The 22,491-nt window shown below is 37.6% G+C and overlaps 1 protein-coding gene across 4 annotated transcripts in view; it reads right to left on the bottom strand.

Annotated features, from left to right (window-relative positions):
• UTRN (utrophin) overlaps nt 1-22,491 on the bottom strand; it is a gene marked incomplete at its 3' end in the record, with an annotated part of 370,441 nt that overhangs the window by 266,300 nt on the left and 81,650 nt on the right. For all 4 annotated transcript variants that reach the window (XM_080586229.1, XM_080586228.1, XM_080586227.1 and 1 more), the window contains 14 exons: nt 21,644-21,807; nt 20,859-21,062; nt 20,196-20,377; nt 19,328-19,478; nt 17,951-18,070; nt 17,056-17,157; nt 13,615-13,722; nt 12,872-13,051; nt 11,385-11,554; nt 9,902-10,025; nt 8,103-8,190; nt 5,381-5,616; nt 4,938-5,118; nt 625-770 (listed from right to left, as the gene is read on the bottom strand). In XM_080586229.1, the coding sequence (XP_080442355.1) occupies nt 625-770; nt 4,938-5,118; nt 5,381-5,616; nt 8,103-8,190; nt 9,902-10,025; nt 11,385-11,554; nt 12,872-13,051; nt 13,615-13,722; nt 17,056-17,157; nt 17,951-18,070; nt 19,328-19,478; nt 20,196-20,377; nt 20,859-21,062; nt 21,644-21,807 (2,156 nt within the window). The remainder of the gene's footprint in view (nt 1-624; nt 771-4,937; nt 5,119-5,380; nt 5,617-8,102; nt 8,191-9,901; nt 10,026-11,384; nt 11,555-12,871; nt 13,052-13,614; nt 13,723-17,055; nt 17,158-17,950; nt 18,071-19,327; nt 19,479-20,195; nt 20,378-20,858; nt 21,063-21,643; nt 21,808-22,491) is intronic.

Below are 22,491 nucleotides of genomic sequence, written 5' to 3'. Positions count from 1 at the left end.
TGCATAATGTCCAACATAATCTCCTCTCACACAGGAGAAAAATAAAAATAAATTGTATTTCTGAATTCAGCATTATTCTACAAAAGCACTAGGAGGCAGGGGAGGGAGCAGGGATCTATTTGTTTCTCCCTCCCCCCACTCCAGACCATCTACTTATAAAGCAACTGTCATCCACAGATTTTCACCTACTTTATATGTTCACAATAGGATACAAAATTAGACTTCTACTAGGCTGAATTTGTGCATCAATTACCTTTATTGCTCACTAGCAGTTTCCCTTTGAAAGACAATCTGGAGGCCACAGGAGTTGAGTTACCCTCTCCTGACACCCCAGTAGGATGAAACAGCATGAAGCTGTTATCGAGGTGAACTTCAGAGGCAGTTTCACCATGAAGGCATCCATCCCACATGGGGACAGGCTACAGGCAGCACTTGCAGGAAGGGCAGCGCAAGGCACAGACCCCCAGAGGCTGCTTCCAGGCACTGTTCCATGACAGACTTCCCACTGAGTAACATTTTCATTACCTCACTGAAAACTCTCCCTCGCTGAAAAGGGATGGAGAGCAGAGGATGACAGTGGCAAAACAAGCAACTTCCTTGCTTCAGTGTGAAAGGAAGGATTACCTTTGTCTGCTGTAAGGCTTTCTCAACCTTACTAGGGTCACTCAGTCCACCAGCGATGGCCTGCTGCTTGCACTCCACCTCACTCAGCACATCCTTCAGCCTCTGCAGAGAGTCCACGTAGTCCTGGCTAGGCTGACTTTCTGTCTCTGGTATTGTTAATGAGAGTAATTAAACCAAATACAAGGTAAGAACATAGACACTAGACCCAAATCATAAGACATGTGAATTAGCAGATTCACTTAAAGAAAAAAATACGAAGAAATCATGTGAGATATACTTGTACATTGAATCCTGCTGAGACACCCCAAGAGCTAGAACTCTTCTGCTAATATCAACATTTTTTCCTTTAAAAGATATTTTATATAAAGCTCAATCCCATTTTACATAATTAAGTACCTAAATCACTTGAAGGGGAGGAAATCAACAGTACTTGGGCTTTTGCACACTTAAATCCCCTCAACTTAATATTTTTCATATTATTAATTTTTAATAGATATCTACTATTCATATACAAATACACACACAGGTATCTACTATATATAGCATGCAAAGTATAGTGTCTGTAAGAACTATACATTAAAGTTATATACAAATGCTACATATAGTAACTACATATATAAAGTAATATTTTATAAAAGTATACACAAAAGTATTATTTTAGTAGTAGGTTTACATATATAAATGGTATGTATATATGTATATTTACATATATATATTAATGTATACATACACTGAAGTACAAAAATAGCAACATGCAGTCTATTGCCAGAATAGATGCACTATCTGGGAACACTGCAAAGAGAATTAGGTTTGAATAGAGCATCTGCTTGCAGTCTTTGTTTCACCTCTGATTTCAATCAGACCTGTCCTCTGTGGAATCCCACACAGGAGGCAGCAATTAAATACTGGAATTTCAGAATGAAAACTTCAATTTTCAAAAACTGCAGCAAACACGGGTTTAGCTGCAAAAACAGTGCTATGGTATGCACATTCTCTGGCCATGGATTCCTAAGCAATTTCATCACTGACACAAGTGAAAATTAAGTTAAGCCTTGTTCTGACTCACCAGGTAGCTTTTCAACAGCTTGCTGTCAGAACTGTCATGCCATTTATAACTAAGAAATGAGTCAACATTTTTAGAGAGAATCACAGTTATCTAACTGGCTTTTCTCAAAAATCCAGTATCAATTTAAAGGGAAAATAAGAAGAGTTTGCTATAAAGCAAATAGGAGTACTGTCACTAAAATACAGCAAGTCCTGAAGGAGAAAAAAGTAGTTAATAGTAAAAATAGCCTTCCATAAATAAAAAAGTAAGTCACAATTCCCATGAAAAATGCCATAGAGATGGTACTGTGTACCACTCAATCAGGGAGTTTTCAGACGCTCAAAGAACAGTGATAAAAGGAGCTGGACTTAGTGACATTAGGACAGTCTGCCAAGTTCACAAATGCTTGATTGCTATCGCTAGCTGTTTCTCCCCATTACATGGTTCTGGAAATTCTTTCAATTTGCAGCAATTCAAACTATGTTGTAAACAAACAAAAACCTGAAACCCTAAACTTTCATTTCCCTCAGCTTTTAACTATAGGCAATCCACAGAGAAACTATCATTTAAAAAAAAAATACACTAATGCAAGTTTAACACACCAAGATACATAAAATGTTTTTACTGAGTAATAACTGGTTCAGATATACTAACTATGCCTCAAGTGATGTGAAAAAGTATTTTAGTCACATCATGTAATGATTTTATTGGTATTGTATATGAACCAACTCATAACAATCATAAAATAATTATTCTTCACAGTAAGAATGAAGGTATATGCTGTAATCTGAGTATAGCAGACGTTACTCGTACAGTTTTCTGCACTGATATAACTGAAGTATTCATGCCTTAGTGAAGCTCACTGTTATAGATGACCTAGTAATTTAGTAATTGAGTCTATTTTTACTACACACAGAATAAAGTGTTAATGCTTTTCCATCTGGGGCCATTAGCAAAATGCTTCCTCCCATTTCTCAGAAACAAATGGAAAAAAACCCTCCTTATAGGTCTGTGTTCTTTGTATTCACCTGTAAAATATTAACAGAGATATGTATTTTGTGCACTACATTTTAAATCCTTTCTGAGTCAGCATGACTGGTTTGAATGTTCATATAATGAAATTTTTAATGCAACAAAAACACAAGCAGAACGTGCCTGAAAAGCAAGCCAAATTCCAAATAACTTCAAAGATGAAAGTTCCAAGAGGAATTATGTACAACTAACATGTTCAACTAAGCTGTGAAAAAAGAATAAATTCCATACGTACATTTCAATTTTAATCTTAATCTTCAATTTTCCATTTCTAGTATTATTATTTATTTCTGTTAGTGGCAGACCCACATAACTTTTGAACCTATATCATTCACCTTAAGCATGTTTTTGCTAATCCATTAAACATAGCTTCAGGAATGTTACATCCTTGCATAATGACTTCTAACAACAGGGAACAATAGTTTACAGTGCACACAGAGGAGGTGATATGAATATTCTTTCAGGTGAATAAAAACATTTTGCCAGCTTGATCCAAAGCCTAGTAGAATCAGCAGAAAAAAATCTCTACAGAATTCAGTACGTTTTCAGTCAGGCACTATCCAAAGACCTTTGGAAAAGGAAACAAGTGTTTTGTTTGTTTTTTGGTTGTTTGTTTTAAACCTTATCTTACCTGCACTATCCATCTTTCTATCAAATAGCCACACAGAGCATTTTGATAGCATTTCAAACTTCCATTTTCAGCAATAACAATGTCCATGCAAAACACAGTATTTACAATCAACTAACTGCAGTTCAACTTAGAAGTTTTTTATTATTATTATATTTACTCAGCCTCATCTCACACCTATGGTGTTTGGTAATTATTTAACTGAACTGCGAAGAGAGAGCATTGCAGATTCAAGCTGCAAAGCCCACACCAAGGCCTACCGAAGCTGACTGAAGTATTTCTACCTATTCACTGTACATTGGACCAATCCCTGAGGAATGAAATGAAAAAAAGATAAAGATACAACTGGCTTCTGACCGCATTTGATACAGTGCAAAAGATATTTTACACAATAAATATACTATTATTATTCATTAAAAAACCATATACACATGTAACAATAATAATCTGTGAATATCAAAATGAGACTGTATTATTATGTACATATAAAAGAGCTAGCTTTTTTTTCAGATCCCAATGCCAGATTTGCCACTCTGGACAAAATGATGTTTTCTCAATTGATTACACATCAATTGCGTTCGATCAGGATATCACAAATGCAAAAAAATATGGAAAAGTGACAGTGTTTGCTATAAAAAGTATAAGACAAGATAACAGAGATGAAATGAAGAAGGTAACTGTGATACTTAAAAGCAAAATCACTTCCTAGTGTCATTTTCACATTATGACTTTTTAGAAAAATACTGTTATTTATGGATTTAGGTACGTTTGAGAATTATTATTTTACCAAACGATTATCAAAAGAAAATTGTTTCCTAAACTATTAATCTCTCTTTTTTAACTTTTAATGGCTGTTAAAAAAAAATCACAAACACAACTATTTTTCCCTGTTTGGACTACAGTTGATTAGCATCAGTTCTGACCTTTCTGTCTTCACGGAACAGAAACCACCAACTAGACAACAAGGAACAGTGCCATAAAGAAGCAGATTCAAATCTGCAACTTTGTTTTCCCCATTACAAATTCTGTTCCAGGGGAATCCCAGTTCAAAACTGGGAAGAAACACCTTAGACAAAAATACATAGGGTGTGAAATACTCCTTCACTGATCATTACAAAAATATTCCTTCCCTCTAATTTCCCTGTACTACTCTTCTTCGTATTCCTTCTTTACAACTTCACTCCCAGCTGCATTTGGAAATGTCTAATATTAAACCTTTGGAAATGTCTAATAGTAAAGCTTTGACAATATATCATCATTAACTAATGGAAACTAAATGATCCAAATACTCTTTCAAAAAGGATCACCACATCCTGTGTCTGAAAGGGAAAAGTAAGATACAAAAAAACTCAAGAAAGGTACTGTCTTGCATAAACAGCTATAAGCTCTGAACAACACTTTCAGGGTGACTGCATTAATTCCCAAGTCTCATTAAAGACCAATATACAGCAGCTCTGCTGTGCAAAGGCTCTGAGAGCATCAGACTGTTTATCAAGACATCAAAAAAACTATTATTCAAGGGAAAAAGAAAGGAAAAAAGAAAAGAAAAGAAAAAAAAAAGAAAAAAACAGAAAAGAATCAACAGGACCTATGAAAAAAAGCATTTACCTTTCTTCAGCTGCTGGTGACGTTCCTCTAGTTTCTGGCGAGTCAACTTGAAATGATCAAGAAAACCATTCAAGCTCTCCTTAATGAAGTTCGGAGGCATGGGCTGAGAGGTGAGCACCTTGCACGTGGCTTTCAAGTGTTCCAGCCGTGGACTCAGGCTTACAAGATGACTTAACTCCCGCTGTGAGAGATTGAAAACAGAATCAAATCATACCTTGTTAACACAAGGGTTCTAGTAAGCTCCTGCAAAAGCCGCTCTACATTACTAGGGCAACAATGTAAAGAACTCCTGTGACACAGGTACCAAAATCTTCCAGTCAAATCTGGTGCCCTGAAGGCTCTTGGGAAATTTGAGTTACCTTATTGATTATGCTAATCTCCTCTGGGGTATCCTGCGCTCCTACCAGCTTCCAGTCAACAGTAACAAGTTTTGCCAGACTTACCTGACACAAATCTTTCAGGACTGCTGAAGGCTGGGTTGCTGAAGAAGCATTATTTTTAAGCCAGCCATCCTTTTCAACTACAGTCTTCTCAAGCTCATTCATTTCCTTAAAATAAGCATTTATATCTTCCTGGTACTTTATCTTTCTGGCCAGTTCTTCCAGATGTTGTACCACCTCTTTCCACCCCAACAATATTTTCTCCATCACATTTTTTAAATCCGCTGCAGGAAGTCCCTCTAAACAGACAATATAAATTATTGTTAGATTAACTGCGACACATTTTGATTAACAAAGTTTTAACCATTCTTCTCTTCAGACACAGGTACACGGTTACACTAACATGCAAAATGCTTTGCTTCCAAGTCAACCATCCCTAAAAACTGTACTCATTACTAACAGTGGTTTGGCTTTTTATTTCCACATTAGTGGTTAAAATGAAAAATGAAATGTTCCACTTTGTCTTCTCTTTTGACAACTGTTTAGTTTTTAACAATGTACTGACTCTCAACAATCATGACTCTCTTCAACATGATGATTTGTGTCTCAATGTCGACAGAAGATTTAAATAAGCTTTTTTTTCCCCCCTCTCTACAGAGGAAAATGGAAGCTCCAACTTGGAAAGCAGCGATAAATTCATTGAAAAGGTAAATGGAAATCCAGCAGCTTCTGCCTGGGAGAGCGAGCGAACAGTGGCTGACAATGTCACATTGCATGCAGATGTGATTAATAACTAGGTAACACGAATAGCTACAAAAGCAGCATGACAATACACAAGGTTATTTCCCATTCACAGTGACTACCCCAAGGACTTGCTACACCATCTTTCTGGTCAATCAATTCACGACCTGAGGACGCAGCACCGTAAGTGAAGTCTTCCCACCCACATGCACTCCCTGCTCCATTTCCTCGAGAGCCAAAAGTAACTGGCAAATTTGCTGGTATGTGAAAAAAATTCAGCGCAGTGTGTGTTCAACAATACATTCTCACCACTGCAAGTTCCTGATACAGATCCTGTTTCAAGGTACCACTTCTTTTTATAAGGCTTATTTGAGTCATGTGAACTTACCGGTTCTGTCATTTAGACTGGAGCGTAAGCAAGAGATTCATACAGAAGGGTCTGTTTTCTGTACTGCTACAGTTTAAGTGGAGCCCAGTATTTTGTTCTGGGGCAGCCAGTTTCTACATGGACACTTGAAGGCCCTGCTGCATGGATCCTCCCCTGCGCTTCACACCCTGGCCATACACACGGAAGCACAGCAGCTGCAGCCAGCCATGTAACAGGAGCGTGCACGCAGTGATCGGTCACTGCTCTACAGCAGGGCCTGAGCATGCCACAAACGGACGTATACACAGGTATGCCTCTGCTGTGCATTATCCTACACATGCACAGCTGAGCTTGGTTTTGGAGAGAAGGGCTGTCATTCTGGGTTGGACAAAACATATCAGCAGACCCTAGCAAAGAGGGGGCTGTATGTTGGTTACCGATGCCTTATTTTCTATAGATTCCTAACTTTAAGGTAGCAAACATTAGGAAGCAGTTTCTGCATCTTATTTTTTGATGATGCACGCCCATTTTTCAACTATGTATTTCCCAGCATGATCAACATATACTTGTTATATAACCACAATTGATAGATCAAGCTGGGGGCATACATACAGCTGGGAGGGGGTAAAAAAAGAAAAAAAAAAAGGGAGGGGCAGGAGGGAGGATCCCTGACAAGGTCTAGTGTCAGGAACAGTCACAAGTTTTTAATAACCCCAACTCCAGGTCAAATCTGTGGCTTTGAGAGCAACCTTTAGAGCAACAGCAACCCCTGTAAAAAAATTTCACCTGTATTAAACAAGGAGGGAAGGACTCAAAATGCTTAGTGGATTGCGGCATCCTAGCAAAGGACTGGCTGGAAAAAAAAAGTGTGGCAGTTGGAAACTCCAATGGAAATCAGAACGCACGACAGCGATACCATCCTTACGCCTGTCTGAATGCTACCAGCTACAGGAAGTTCAACAGAAGTCAAATGCATGGCAGATCTGAAAGGCTGTGTTTCTAGATGATCTGAACACCTCTTTTGTGAAGAAAGTCACCTTTTGCTGATGATTTTTTGTCATATTATGAAACAAAATTTTGGCAAGGCTTAAAGATTCAGCTTTCACTGATGTTTCCAGGGATAAGTGTTTTAATTCACAATCAATCATTTTCTCAAGCATGTAGGCTTCTCTCTTGCCTTTGAACCATAAATTGTGACTATCATCAAAACACCCTGACAGTTTTCACAAAAAATAGTGAAAACTATGAATAAGAAGACATATACACACATTCACTCAACTTAAATTTCGGTTCAAGATTTCCACTTCAAGGTAGTTACATTTTAAAATCTTACACTTATTTTTTCCACATGATTTAAAATAAAAAGTCCTTTCCCCAAAAGCATATAGCTGCAACTTTAAGAAATTATTTGTATTTCAATAAAAATAACCCTTACAAGGTTGCAAACAAACACACATACATTAAAAAAATCATTTTGCTTTTCTATAAGCTTCACTAGTAATTTATGTGTTTTGTTTCTATTAAGAGTAACAATGATGAATGTCTCTGAAGGAAAGAAACTGGAAGGAGAAGGAACTGCAGTGCTTAACTGGAGATAATAAACATACACATCAGTACTATTTCTCAGCAATTTGTCTGATTAAATCACAAAACAGAAAAACATTTCAAGTCTCTTACCTTTTCCCATTTGATCCAAAAGAACATGTCCACTTCGTCTGAGTTCATCTAACTTTTGGCTTTTTTCAGCCCTTTCTTTTTCTATCACCTACAAATTGAACCCCAAAAGACTATTTTCAGAGAGTGTCATTTTTCTTGACTTTTTTTTTTTTTTGAAAACACATAAAAGAAGTTAGATCTCACAAGCAGCAAGTATACAAAAAGACTAATACAAAGACACCAGAAACAAAGTATTGTTAGAAAGGTTGGCAATCCTGCTAGGTGATATCAGATATTGGGACATCAGCTATAACATGACACTTATGATCAAAAAAATGTATTTGATGTGAACCAGCGAATAAAAAATATTAATATTCCTTTTGCCTCTACAACGTCTACTAAGATTTCCATCAGAAACTAACAACAACCTGTTACCTAGAATTCCAGCTAGCAAAAACTACAGCAACTAGTACTCCAGTACTCCAATCTATGAAGTTCTAGAGCTTCACTCTCCCTCATGACAAATATTCAGTGAGGAAAATCTTATGTGGCTACCAAGATTTTTTAAAGGAACACATCCCTCCCTCAAGACATACATATCAGTGTGTGTTCCTGTGTGAGCCACGAGGCAGAACATAGCCAGACAGGAAAGGGTTCCTTGGCCATAAGGCCATAATTTCAGTGCCCTCTGAGACTGCAACAAAATCAATCCAAATTAAAATCCTTTTGAAACAAATGTCCCAAGTTATTTCTCTGGTTTAGACTTCCTACCGTATCTTTGAAAGCAGCATTCATTCATTTGCACAGTTGGGAAGCACAAAGATTGTCCCACCCCCTCAGAGCCCAATCATTTAAAAACAGGGTTATTCATGAGAACCTGGTGTTTGTCTTGGAGCCTGTTTTATAAAGGGCTACAAACATCCATAAAGCTATATAAATAAACCATCAGGTGGGTTTTGTTGTTTTTTATTTCCAACGGTACTATCATTCCAATCATTCCTACTGGCACCATTTTGCACTAGAACACTGAGAAGGAGTCTCTTTATAGATATTTTTAAGTATTAGGAGTTGGACTCAATGATCCTTATGGGACCCTTCCAACTCGGGACATTCTATGATTCTACGATTCTATTGCCTCTGATTTCAAAGGCAGGTTTCCTGCTAAAGCTCCAGTAAGCTTTCATTAACAAAGTATGCTCAAGGAACAGGGAAGGCAAGAATATGTCCCTGAAACAGATGGAACAGAAAACAAAATAGTTATCTCATGGCTTCTACAAGATACGGTAGAATTCCGTGTTCTGTCTTGCAGGTCACATGAGTTGTAACTATCATTGTTTTCTCTGAAATTAACAGACCAAGCAACAATGCATCCAAATGCTGGACACAACCTTGGACCCTAGGTAATAAAGGGTGTGCAATGTCACAGCATGGTTCAAGGGCTCCCTTGAGCAGCACACTGACACATCTCTGCCAAAATTATAAGCATGGTGTCAGTCAAGTCCATCTCCAACTGTGAAACATGAAGCCAAAATATGCTGCTTTGTAGAAAAGATGATAATCCTGAAGACGTTCATTTATCACATTTCCAAAGGAGACAGTTACATATGCCTTTAAATTTTCCTGTGGATTGTGTGACCCAACACCAACAACAGGCTGTGTCCAGCTGGTCAGATTTCCATGTCTGTCCAGTTCAGGAACTATTCAACAAAGAGACTTAATCCCCATGAAGCATGTGGATCTGCCCACATATCCAGCTGACAGCCAGCCTAAAGAAACAAAATATATTATTCACTGGAAAACCCTCTATCTTCCCATTTTACCTTCAACTTTTCTTTCAAGTTTGAAGTCTCTCTCATCTTCTTGTACTCTTTGATGTCTGTGGCCTGAATGGCAGTTTTTGATTTTGAAATCCAGTTCAACAGCTCAGCACTTTCAGCATCAAACCTGGTTTAGAAGGTTGGACAATTTTTTGTCATTTTTCTCTATTCACTGTCTTAAAAATGAGAAGTCTTAAAGTTCAGCACATTCTAGATTTTGTAAAAGTCTGCAATGCTATTTAGTCTGAAGAAAATGCTAGCAGCTTAAGTATTCATGATAATGAGTACAGAAAAACCTTCCTGAATGTTTAGCTGACTGAAGATTAGCTTATCGTTTAAGATTTTTTGCTACAGCTGGACTTTTCTAGATTCACTTGACTTTCTCATACCTAAAACTAAGCTACAACCCACCACCACAAAAAAAAAAAAAAAACACTCATAGATAAGCAATACTGTACACAATTTTAGAGAAGGACAAGGCAGACGTACTATGTGGACCACTAGTCAGACCATACTACAATTATGTGACTTAACACAATGTAAATCCTAATGTTTCCTAAATAAATCTTAACAGCCTGCCAACAGATGCAGAAGTTACTGCTAACCACTCAAAGGTTTTTTTGTGGGAAAGCCTGCAAAATTCCAGTTACTGGTCATTTGCTGGTTTCAACATAAGTAACCAGAATCAGGCAAAAGCATCAGATGGAAGTTTAGCCCATTTTACCTGACCCTGTCCTTAATACAGTTTGAACATTTGGCTCTTGATGCAGCCCTCTATCATCTCCCTAGAAAACCTGCCAAAGGTTTAAACTAGTGACACCTCAAATAAATTTTTGTTTTCTCAGGCAAACAAATAGCAAAATAATGAGTATACAGTATTTACCTTCTACATTTTTTAAACAATTCCTTTAGTTTTATGTATGCTATTTAATGAAAGCACTGCAGCATGTTATTAGAATATATGCAAATAAATCAGCCACTCCAGATACACTTGTGAAAGGAGACATCGCTATAATGTTGTGTCTATTACTAAATACCAGGGAGACAGAATAGGTTTCTGAGCTTTTCTGCACAGTTTCTCCAGTATATTTCACAGAGACCAGAAATACATAACAAATCAAAATACTTGGTCCTTTCATAACACTATGTATCCCAACACGTGAAGATTGTTTTTTTTCCAAAAGAAAGGAAATATAATTAATTCTATCTTTCAGCAAAGGAACTGAGGTACAAAGAACCAAAGACCTGCTTTTCTGAAAAATAAAACATATCCCTTTTCCTTTGAAATTGACGAAGGCTGCAGGCTTTCTGTTTCTCTGAAAACAAGGGTGTACATAACAGTCCCTCCCCACTCCTCAAACCCAACTTCACAGGTGCAATATAAATGCTCTTTACTAGCATAAAAGGAGATTCAAAACCTAAGACTAATGGAAATGAGCTTGTGTTATCTAGTGAGCATAGGAAAATGGCAGTGACATATACTTACTTTTTCTTTGCTTCACTGTCCCCTGGGATTTGCCTTTTCTTTGGGGGTGGTGGTGGAGGCGATTCCTGCCTGGATTGTCTAACCACTACCGGGTCCTTCATAGACATTGTTTCTGCAGGAGTCTTCTGTGAAATCTGTGACATCCCTACGCTTCCTACAGCTTGAGTTACCTAACATAAAATGATTTAGCAAAGAGGGTTAAATACCTTTTCTTATGCAAACTTTAACTTGTTCTTGTTTCATTCTTTTTATTCATCAGTCAGAAAAACCCTTTCATTCGCTCCTACAAATGATCACACCTAGCCTTCAGAAAGCACATATCATAGATGCCAAAGCAAACCAAAGAAAAACAGCATTCTTCTCATTTTACAGATGGAAACCAAGCACCAAAATTCACAGTTCAACTAGAATTTCACGCCAGAACAAGTGAATTTAAATCAACAAAATACACTATGTATTTTCTTTCATAATTGCTTGGTTCACAGAAAGAACCAAGGTCCTTCGGATTTAACAATATACAATTCTATATCTAATATACATTCCCCACAAAACCAAACATACAACTCAAAGAGCTGACACACAGTGGATTTGACCTAAAAACTAACCTAAAAGCTCACTCAAGTCAATAGAAACCTTCCACACTCTTTAACGGGTTATAAAGCAAGTCTCGTGGGAATCACCCTGTAAGTTCTAGCTTAGCACATGCTTGATATTTAGGGGAAATGAAAGGATGCACACAGGATTTGGCACTCCGCACTGCTTTGACTCAAACAGAAAGAACAAATTAAAGCCGCATGGCTGAAATGGACCCCTACTCATAGGCTGCACAACTCATTCACTACACACTAAATGGATCATGAAGCAGCACTGCAGCTATCACCATAATGATCTTTTAATATCACACAAAAAAGGGCATGTGAGTCATAAAACCGTCAAATAAAATTCTCACAGAAGCCAATGGAAGTTCTATCTAAATGAAATATTAGCAAGCACTCAAAATACCGAAATAAAAACTTTACAGTCCAGCTTGGCTATCATCCTTACATGTCTAACAACAATCTTTTCAACAGGTGAGAAACTGTACTCAGAGCATAAATGTATGACTCCTATTTATTTATCTACTCTACGTTTGGGGTTTTGTGTTTATTTTCTTTTAGTATGAGATTTAATCCAGTCCCAGTGCTCTCATAATGTTTAAAAGTATTTACATTGATTGATAATACATGTTAAACCTGCTTTACTCATCAGAAAAAATGAAGCTTAATCTGTGTGAGAAAGACGTAACAGTATTAGTCAGGTTAACAACTTGTTTTGAAAGCCGAAAAACCCAGACAGCTTTTTCTGCAGATAAAATCAGCCCTATGTGAAACAGAACTCACCTGCCTCTAGCCAGGTGCCAAGAACTTGCCTGGGCACTTTTGCTTACAGTATCAGCAAGGTTTGCATACATCTAAACAGCTAAGAAGTAACAGAGCATAGATAAGTACCTGGTTAGAGTAATCCTCTAGCTTCTGAACCAAACTGTCCCACCTCTGAGTTAGTTCTTCTTGATCATGCTCGATTTTATCAGATGCTCTGCTATTGCCAAGGATTTGGGCCACATCCTGACCTAGCTCATTCAGCTGGTCTAGTGTTTGTCGTTTCATACCCATGTCCTCTTTCAAAATCTGAAGTTAAAAGAAAACATTAAAAGACGACATCAAGTATTCTGCCACCTCTAGCTTTTCATTCCAGGAAGAAATGTACTACCTGAGCCAGATGCATCATAGGTTTCAAAACAGTTCTCTTGTTTAACAAAGCACTAACAGACACTTAAGAAAAACACGTCCCTGAGAAAGCTACTAGAGCAATCTGCTGTAGTTCTTGAGTTACAGTTGCAAATGATTAGTTTAGGTACAAGCTGTACCAATGTATTTAAACAAAAACAGAACAAAACGAAAAAAACCCACACCTTGGAAAACCCAGCTGTCTGGTGGACTGCACGAAACTACAAACCCTGTAAAATGCCAAGGATGGCTGTTCCAAAATAAGTCACATCAGCCTAGCATGGCCATGGAGAAAGTTGTACACAGTTTTTTAAAATTTAAGTGAAAATATCTGACAAGGAAAGAATATAGACCTGGATTCAAATATATAGTTCATTCACAGCTCCTGCTGAAGTCAAACTCATAACTTGCCATTCATTTAGACTCTCAGATTTGACAGGATAGATGAGGACAGCAATACTCACTGCTAGTTTTCGAACATTCACACTCAGGTCGGTTTGATCTTTGAAGTTGCTTGTCTGGACCTTACTTAAGGCCTCTTCTTTTTCAGTCAACCAAGCTTTCAATAAGCACTGCAGATTATAAGGGAAATAGTACAAGAACATACCAAGTTTGTCAAACAATTGACAATTCCTTCTTTAAGTTCTTTGCATTCCAAACACTGCTCTGAAATCGTTACGTGCAGGAATTTCAGTTGGCATTAACCAAAATACTACATAAAGGGGAACAAAAAATATCAGACCAGAGAACTATGTAATACTTTTCAGCAAAACCATTTCTCAGTACATTAGAGTGCCCACCCCCCAGGTTATTCATATAGACCAGATATGCACCACAAAGCAGACCTAGGATTTATAAATTATATTGAAATTAAATGTAGCAAAACTGCATGCATGCTTTCTTTCATTCCCCACCCTTCTTCCTCTGTGATTCAAAACCAGCCATTACAAACAGTTTCTCACAGAAGCTACATTGTTAATTCAGAGCTCTTTTAATTCAGACAGTTGGCCACAGACTCAAACGTGTATTATTAGTTACCACCCTGTTTATTTTACCTATTTCCAATTGCAAAATAGTTTTAAACACTATCTCATTAACTCCCGGAAGCTGAGGTGGTCTGCTCTGGACAGTATTAACTCAAGGCTCATCAAGTTTTTAACTTTTTTCTAGGAAATCTGTCCTGGATCTCGCTCTAGTCACACAGCACTGCTACGGAAACTCCAGCAGCCTCCAGAGTCAGGAATGATTTTATGTATTTCATATTATGTTTCTGCACGTTGCTGCTGCTGCACAGCTATCTCCACAGACTGCAATACCCAGCTAGCTTTTTTCCTCAGTCAAGCTCAGTTGCACACTGCTTCCCCTCTGTGTTTAAAAATAAAATAATACAACAAGGCAGATCTTTTTGTTCGCTGAACAGCACATTTTACAACAGTCGCTAGCTCCTCAGTCTAGCTGTATACTTTTGGCATTGTCCCAGAACTGACTACAGCAACTTCTGGGCCAAAGGGTTAAGGCAGTTTTCATTGCCAATGTAAACCAATGTGCAAAATGTACAGACAGCAAATATGATAGTGGTAGAAATGCCATAAGGCTGGAAGAACAAAGTTGTAACACCACACACTCTTTGGGAAGAATCAAGCTGGCAGCCCAGCCAACTTACTTTATGCATAATAGACGAGTTTAAAAATCCTTCAACATATACGATTAACTTCTGCTAAATCAGCAGTCAATGATAACTCTCCCTAGGAAACTGAAACATAATTATCACAGTGCTAAGAAATATCTGGCACTGATTGAGGAATTTGTTTCCTGAGTGGTAAGAATTGTGTTGACTTGGCAGTGTGGTTTCCAAAAAATTTTCTAGGCAGCCACAAAAAGGCTGATGCATCGCTGCTGCTCATCTCTCCATCTGGTTGGGTGAAATGAAAAAATGACAGTACCTAAATGTTTTAGGTACTTTTCTGTTATCAAACTGTTTGTATTAAAGTTTTTAATTGGTTTCAAGTTGTAATTTTTGTAGGTCACTTGATAATTCTTCAGGACAGAGATATCTGTAATTCAAACCTGGTAGTAATAAAAGCACTGCTGGGAGTTGAACAACTAATGCAAACATAGGCTGATGTAAAACACCTAAAATGAACATCTACTTCCTTATTACTTGTTATCTGACATTCTACATTAAACAAACATTGATGAAGGTTTTTCCACTTTTTCATAGCAACTTAATTAAAAAAACAACTGAAAGCCAAGCAACTCCAACAGAAGATGACACTCATAACAGTCTTATAATAGCTAACGAGTGGTCATTTTTCCCTAGACAAAAATAAGGGTGGAAGAGGCCTGAAACATGTTCAAATAGGGTCATCAAAACTAAGAGCTCCTGAAGTTTGCACATTGACATAACGAGTAAGGCTTTCTTAGAATTCCTTGTTTTTCAGTTCAGAGTCTTACCTTGCTCAAGAGTTGTCAGAAAACATTAGCACAGTTTTCTATATGTACATACGTAACGGCAGAATTTTAAAGTAAGAAATACACATTAACAGATACGTGGTATTGGATGAACCAGAATCTGAACCTTGTGTCCATATTAATAAGGTCGCATGAGCTGCAAGCCTGGCTTAGCAACATACTGCAGATAGATATGGGAGGGGTCAGGGAGAAACACATAAGAAACCCGAAACGTGCAGACAAAACATTTGGCAAAGAAACCAGGCTGTAAGTGACAGCAACAAATATATCAGCACTGTTCTACTTCTTTTTAAGTGTCTAAACACTCTGTGCACTGCAGAGTTTAAACAACAGTTTACAGGGATAAATGTCATCATATAAGAAAACAAAACAATTTAAGAAAACCTTCAAAGGAAAAGCCATCAAATATTTTAAAGCTGAGTCACAAAACAAGCTCTGGCAGTAGGTATGCAAAACTGACTAACAGAGCTGACAGCATGTAGTTGTTACCATTTTTTTCAGATGCCGCTGCCTAATTCATATTTGAGTGGTATATTCAAGATCCACGAAAACACGCAAGATCAAAGCAAGAGAAAACACACAATGCCATCTTCTTAACAACTCAACTGCTTGCCTAAACTCAGCAAAATGAGATGAGCTGAATGCTTCACCATATTGACCAAATATTTTATCTTACTGATTTTGTAAACAGTATTTATTGCTTAGTTGATTGCAAAATTGTGTACATGTATTTATGTTGGAAACACTGGTGCCTTAGTTAGGAAAATTTCTGCAGTTACCAAACCACCAAATACTTAGTGATTCATTGCCATCAGGGATATTCCTGCTTCTTGGCCATTTTGCAAATCTTCACTGATCTTAAACCCAATAAAATCAGTTTGTTATTGTAAAGTTGTCTCCTGAAAACTGGAGACCAAATATAAATCAGACAGAAGTCCTTCAATTATTTAACTACTTATCAAGAAGACAGGAATATTTATGAGAAGCTATCTCCCATAAATTTTCTAAAGCAAGATGCTCATACTTGCATTCTTACACTTCTCCATTAAATTCACCAAGAAAGGTCACAGAGTTCATTATGTATGAATTTGACATTCAAAGCACAGTAATTCTTATTTTTAATATAATAAATCTTGTGGAATTCATTGACATTGATGAATATAAGGCAACAGAACTTTCAAAAGGATGATGTCCACAAGAATATTAAATATCTACCTTGGAAATTATTTTATAAGGAGGTATAAGCATTTTCCTGCTTAAACTTAAGTAAATACTTTTCTTAGGCTGCACAACTTCTTCAAGAAATGCTAGGAACCCAAACAATATCTGAAATTCTCGTTCTTTACAGCTGTTTTCTTAGAGCTGTTAAACCCTACTAAGAGTTACTTTAAAAAAAAAAATCTACAACCATGGGTAACCAAAGAGTTACTAACCTGCTCTTCTAGAAGCTCCTGCCATAAAAGCTGAATTTCTTGCAATTTGACTCGTCTTTCCTCAGTCCATCGACAAACTGCTGTCCACCGCTCACCCAGCCTCTACAGAAGCAGGAGATATCGTGAATATTCACGAGCCGCACAAAGAGGATCAAAAACTATATAATCAAGAGCAAAATTTCTACTTCACAGTAACCTCTTTCTATATTGTAATTACCTTGTTGCCATTAACTGCCGTTGTATTGTACAAAGCTTGAGGTTAAAACTATTAAGAGCATTCACCTATGGCCTTATTTCTGCGCTCGCTGAACTCAGGAAACTATTTCATTGATTTCAAAAGGAGTAATGGAAGTAGCATGAATTCTGTTATAATAAATCTTATGTTCTATACTCCCTATGATTTACTCAGGTTGCAGCCCAAGTCCAAAAAGAAAACAGGAAAACAATTTACACAATATTCCCTTGATTAATTCTGTTCCTGTGTTTAAATATTTTTCAATCAGATTTTAATTTCCTAATGAGAATTACCTATTTGAAATTAAAGAGTTGTATTGTGCATCTTCCCATTTTAGTGAAATTGCTGAGAAGATACGCTGCAAAAGTGCTTAAGTCACTGCAGATGCAAGCAGCTTGACTCATCAGGAATTGAGCTTGAAAGTCAAATAACTTTTTCAGGTTTTATCCTGAGCAAGTTTAATAATTCTTTGCATTAATATTACATTTAAAATTATATTACTTTAAATTGCTTTCTAGGACAAATTGTCTTTAAACACAAAAAACATTGATTAACAATTATACGCAAAGATTTTTAAGTGTCTGCTATTACAGTTTTGGATTTTGTGTTTTTTTGTTTGGTTGGTTTTGTTTTTTAAAAAAGAGGGCTCTAACATTTTACCTGCAATTGTTCCTCCAGAATAGCTGTTGCACTTTCCCCACTGCTTTCATCGACAATGACGACCATGTGCGTTAGGGAGTTTACCTTCACTTGTTCTGTCTCTAGGTCACTTTGCAGGCTCTAGAAAAACACATAGCTGTTACAAATTTTGAATACTTATCAAATTGCTATTTTGCCCACAGTGACTAAAACAAATGTGGCAAAGCACTACAGATTCAACACTTAAGCAAATATTTTTACCACTGGGAATCACTGCACAGTTTAAACAAACTTTCAAAGATTGCTGGAAAAGAACCTAAAACCATTCTTTTAAAGTACTGGAAAACACACAAAAAAGTTTTAAAATGTATACACCATTCTTGACTAGGAAAATCATATGACTGCACTGACTTTCTATATGTCTACGGCTATGGACAAGAGAACTTAAGCATTCCATAAAAAAGTTGCTTTTTTTAAGCAAGTATCATACATAGGGCATGCCAAACAGGTAAAAATCACTATGAACATTTAATAGTTGACATTTCTCAAAGCCTAGTATCAAAGACAATAGTCACAAACTGATACCTAGCAACTGCAAAAAACATACTCTTCCAATTAGCTTAAAATACATCTGTACATTTAAATATTCATACAACTTCTGGCAGAACAGATTACATGGTTAAAGCCTACCTCCAAAATAACTCTGCAACATCAATATGCCCTTAAACTACTGTAAATACCACTCTTCATCCCAGAAAATCCTAAACTACTTCATGAACAACAGGCCTCAAGCTCCCCAGCCTTTGAAGAAAGAGCAAAAAATGCAAATGTGGGACAAGAAATTACACAGACTAAGAATACTTAGCAGTTGTTGCCCTGTGAGGTATGTCTCAAGCTGGACAGAAGGTCAAACCTCAGCAATGACTACAAAAAACAATGCTGCAACCATGACTAATATTAAAAGGCCATCTTTCTCCTTCAAAACACACCCTGGGCTAGAAAGGCTGGACTCCCATCCAGAAACTTAATTGCAAGCCAAACCAATTTGCAAATTGCTTTAATAGCAATAGCTTTAACTCCTGCATTATTTCAGGCAGCAAGTCTCAAATGTGCCTTAGCATTGCTGCCAGTCATTAAAGGCCAGTTATCTACAATACATTTCATACTGTCCCTAACACCAACAATTCACCTGGGGAGGCCTCATTTCCTGCATGTAGCAAAGATAACACAATTTCTGCTGTAGTCATCATCACTGAAGTGTTCGGCTAAGAAGGCTGAACATGTCTAACTCCTTTTGTCCAATTCTTTAGCAAGTTTATTGGCTAAGGAAACCTTCCACCCTACACTTCTTCCAAATAGTTCTCCCATACACATTACAGGACAGACAGAACGGTTTACTTTGTGTTCTTCCAGCTGTTTTTGAAGGGACTCTATATCTTCAGCTAAGAGTTGAGACTCCATCTTCTGAATGCGTTCTTCTGTGATGGTCAGCCAGTCGGACAGCTGCTGCAACTGCTTCTTCTGCAGTTCCATCAGCATGTCATGCAGGCTGCAGGGGGAAGCACAGGCAGAGTCATGTCAGGAACAGTCTTTCCAAGGAAAAAAACTAATTTCTAGTTCTTAAAGGAAAGACACATAGCCATTCATAAACCAGTTAGGTATCATCCAATATAACTTTCACCATTAACCTAAGAAACACAGAATTAAGAATTCCTGTTTCTACTGCAACAGAATAAAAATGAGTGAATTATGCAATTTATACCAAGGACTGTTTCTTGCAACTGGGATTTTCTGTTCACTAACAGAACCACTGCTACAAGTGACAATCAAATGCAGTTTCTCCCTTGATGCGCAGCTCTGAGCCTGACAACTACAGGCGGGGAAAAAAATCTTTTAAGTGCTCTTTAGCTGTGTAAACACACATAGATATTCACATCTCCTGAATGTTTTATTCAGGAACTTAAACTACTGAAAATATTAAAAATACATTTATGTAACTGCTGCATGTAGGTATCATATTTAGTTTGGTACACTTACATAACATAGATCTCAAAATACTCTTACATAAGAATCCAAAAAAACAGTTATATCCATTTCCTCCGTTTCATCTTGGAGAGTACGAAGAGGGTGGATTTCATGTCCCAAACGGAAGAGCTACTTCAGACAAAAATATCTTACAAATGGATGCAAAGCAATTCCTCTGAGACGCAGTAAGCACCAGAGACCAGTCCTTCAGCTTTAGGAGAGGTCATGCGGGATGACTCACCGGGACTGCCTGTCCATGCTATCCACCCTGAGCTCCTCCCAGCGGGAGTTCAGCAGCAGCATTTGCTCCTGGATCTCAAACTCCTCTTCAGAAGACAGATTTCCCTGTGCCACCAGTTGGTTCCCAGCCTGCAGGACACTGCCCACGTTGCTCTGGTGTGCAGTCAGTTCCATCATAAAAGCCTGGAAACGGTACAACCAGCCACATCACCGTGATCCGTGAGCTCCTATCAGGAATCTATCATCTCAAAGTGTCCAAGACCAGGCTGGATGGGGTGTTGGGCAACCTGCCCATGGCCGGGGAGTTGGAACTGGATGATCTTTAAGGTCCCTTCCAACCCAAACCATTCTGTGATTCTATGACAACAAGGGGTCAGCCACAGAAAGCTGACACAAAAAATACACTGAAATTCCAAAACCTGTTCCACTGAAAACTCTCTTAAAAAGATCCATTTCCACTGCCAAGAAACTATTATTTGTCAATTATAAAACTAATTAAAATAATAATTTTAAAACCACCATTCAGTTAGAGGTGCTTTCAGTTTAGGAAAAGCAAGACACAAGAAAGAGAATGGCAGTGTTTGGATAAGGACTAGGGAAAGAAAATTTTCGGCTCCCACACAGAAAAGAAAAACTACACAAAAGGAACATAAGAAAAGCTTACTTCATGGGTGGCAAATTGCTCTTTGACTTCTTCAACATCACCAGATATTTCCTCCTGTTCCCGAAATGCATCCTCAGCTGACAGCAACCACGTGAGGACTTCTTCCAGAGCAACTTGGTAGCTATCCAAGTCCATATCCACCTCTGTCACCGTGCTGGGCGTCTCTGCTCTAGAACTGCCCTGCTCCTCTTCAAGTGCTACAACCTAGGCGAGAAAAGCGAGAAAAGAGAAAAGTAATGCCTTGGAAGTGCTGAGAAGATGCTTTCCCAAATGATATTAAGAATAGAACAACTAAGATCCCTTTCAATCCTTCATAAAATTTTAAAACTAACTGTTAGGTACATTTCTAATGAGAGGGGCCAACAGTCACCACTAATGAATTTCCATTTTAAAATAACCTGGATAGAAAACTTTAATTTTGCTTATTTAACACAGCAGTGGACCTCTCACGCAAACAAAAACCCACCAAATACCACCACCACAACTCCTGCTATAAACTCAGTTGAAGACTTCAGGCCACTTGTCAAGATAAATAAGGAAAATAAACTGAAGAAAGAAGCATATTGAAGATGTAGCTTTCTACCTCAGCAAAAAGGATTTTGTATATGAATCAGGAAACAAAAAAGAACCAATGAAGTCAATCACAAAGATGATGCTATGATTTTTCATATTTTCCCAATAGTGTTGAACAAGATAGAAGACATGTTCCAGAGAACTGACAAGCCTGAAGATCAGCTAAAATTACAACTGAAGAAGATTCAACCAGGCTTCGATGACAAACACACCTGCTGCATGTGGAATTCTCCATCCTCGCATTCCTGCTTGTATCTCCTTGGAAGGGTCTCCACTTCCCGAATGTCTTCCATGGTGACTTGCTTAGGAAGGACCTCAAATAAAGAGGTTAAATACATGATAATAGACTTTTTGTCTGGAAGTTGTACAGCAACATCTGCATCAAAAAAGAATACATGGGAGAATATTAATAAAGAAACAGCGTTTCTAAATCATCATGCAGAATACAGTTAAGATTCCAATATTTCACATATAGTGCAAAGCATAGGTTCTCCTGTTAATTAGCCTTTAGCTTTCTGTTGAAAGACCAGGTTTTACAGATGTTGAAAGCAGTACAAAGAAAAAATATTTTTTAAAAAAAAAACACATTTGCAAGTGAATTTACGTTAAGAGACATGATCTTTTGGAAGTAAGAACCCAAATCTGAAGTTACTGAGGAATAAAAATTGTTTCGGAAACATTCTGGAGTGTCTTCCAAGCAGAAATGCAATTCAGGAACAGTATCCCTCAAACACACACTTCCACGTATGTTCTAACCCCACTCTCAGCATCGGTCAGTTCACTTGCTTACTTTTCAAATGGAAAAGAATTTCACAGATTCAGGTTCACGTATCACCGGGGTTGTGAGTTCTACTCATTCAGCTGACTTTTTTTTTTTTTTTTTTTAAGGTGGTGGTGCTTGAATCCATAAAGTTTGACAGTTTGTCTTACAGAATGAATCTTCAGAGACTCACTTCAAAGCAGAGTGACAGTTCAGGGTTTTAAGAAAGGGCCATAAAAAGTTTCCTGGCAAGCATTCCTACATGGTAAGTACTCACAGCACTGGCAGCTACTGTTACTC

Source organism: Anser brachyrhynchus, assembly GCF_964034855.1.
Source record: "Anser brachyrhynchus genome assembly, chromosome: 3".
Taxonomy (NCBI): domain Eukaryota; kingdom Metazoa; phylum Chordata; class Aves; order Anseriformes; family Anatidae; genus Anser; species Anser brachyrhynchus.
This window is presented reverse-complemented; position numbering and strand designations above follow the sequence as displayed.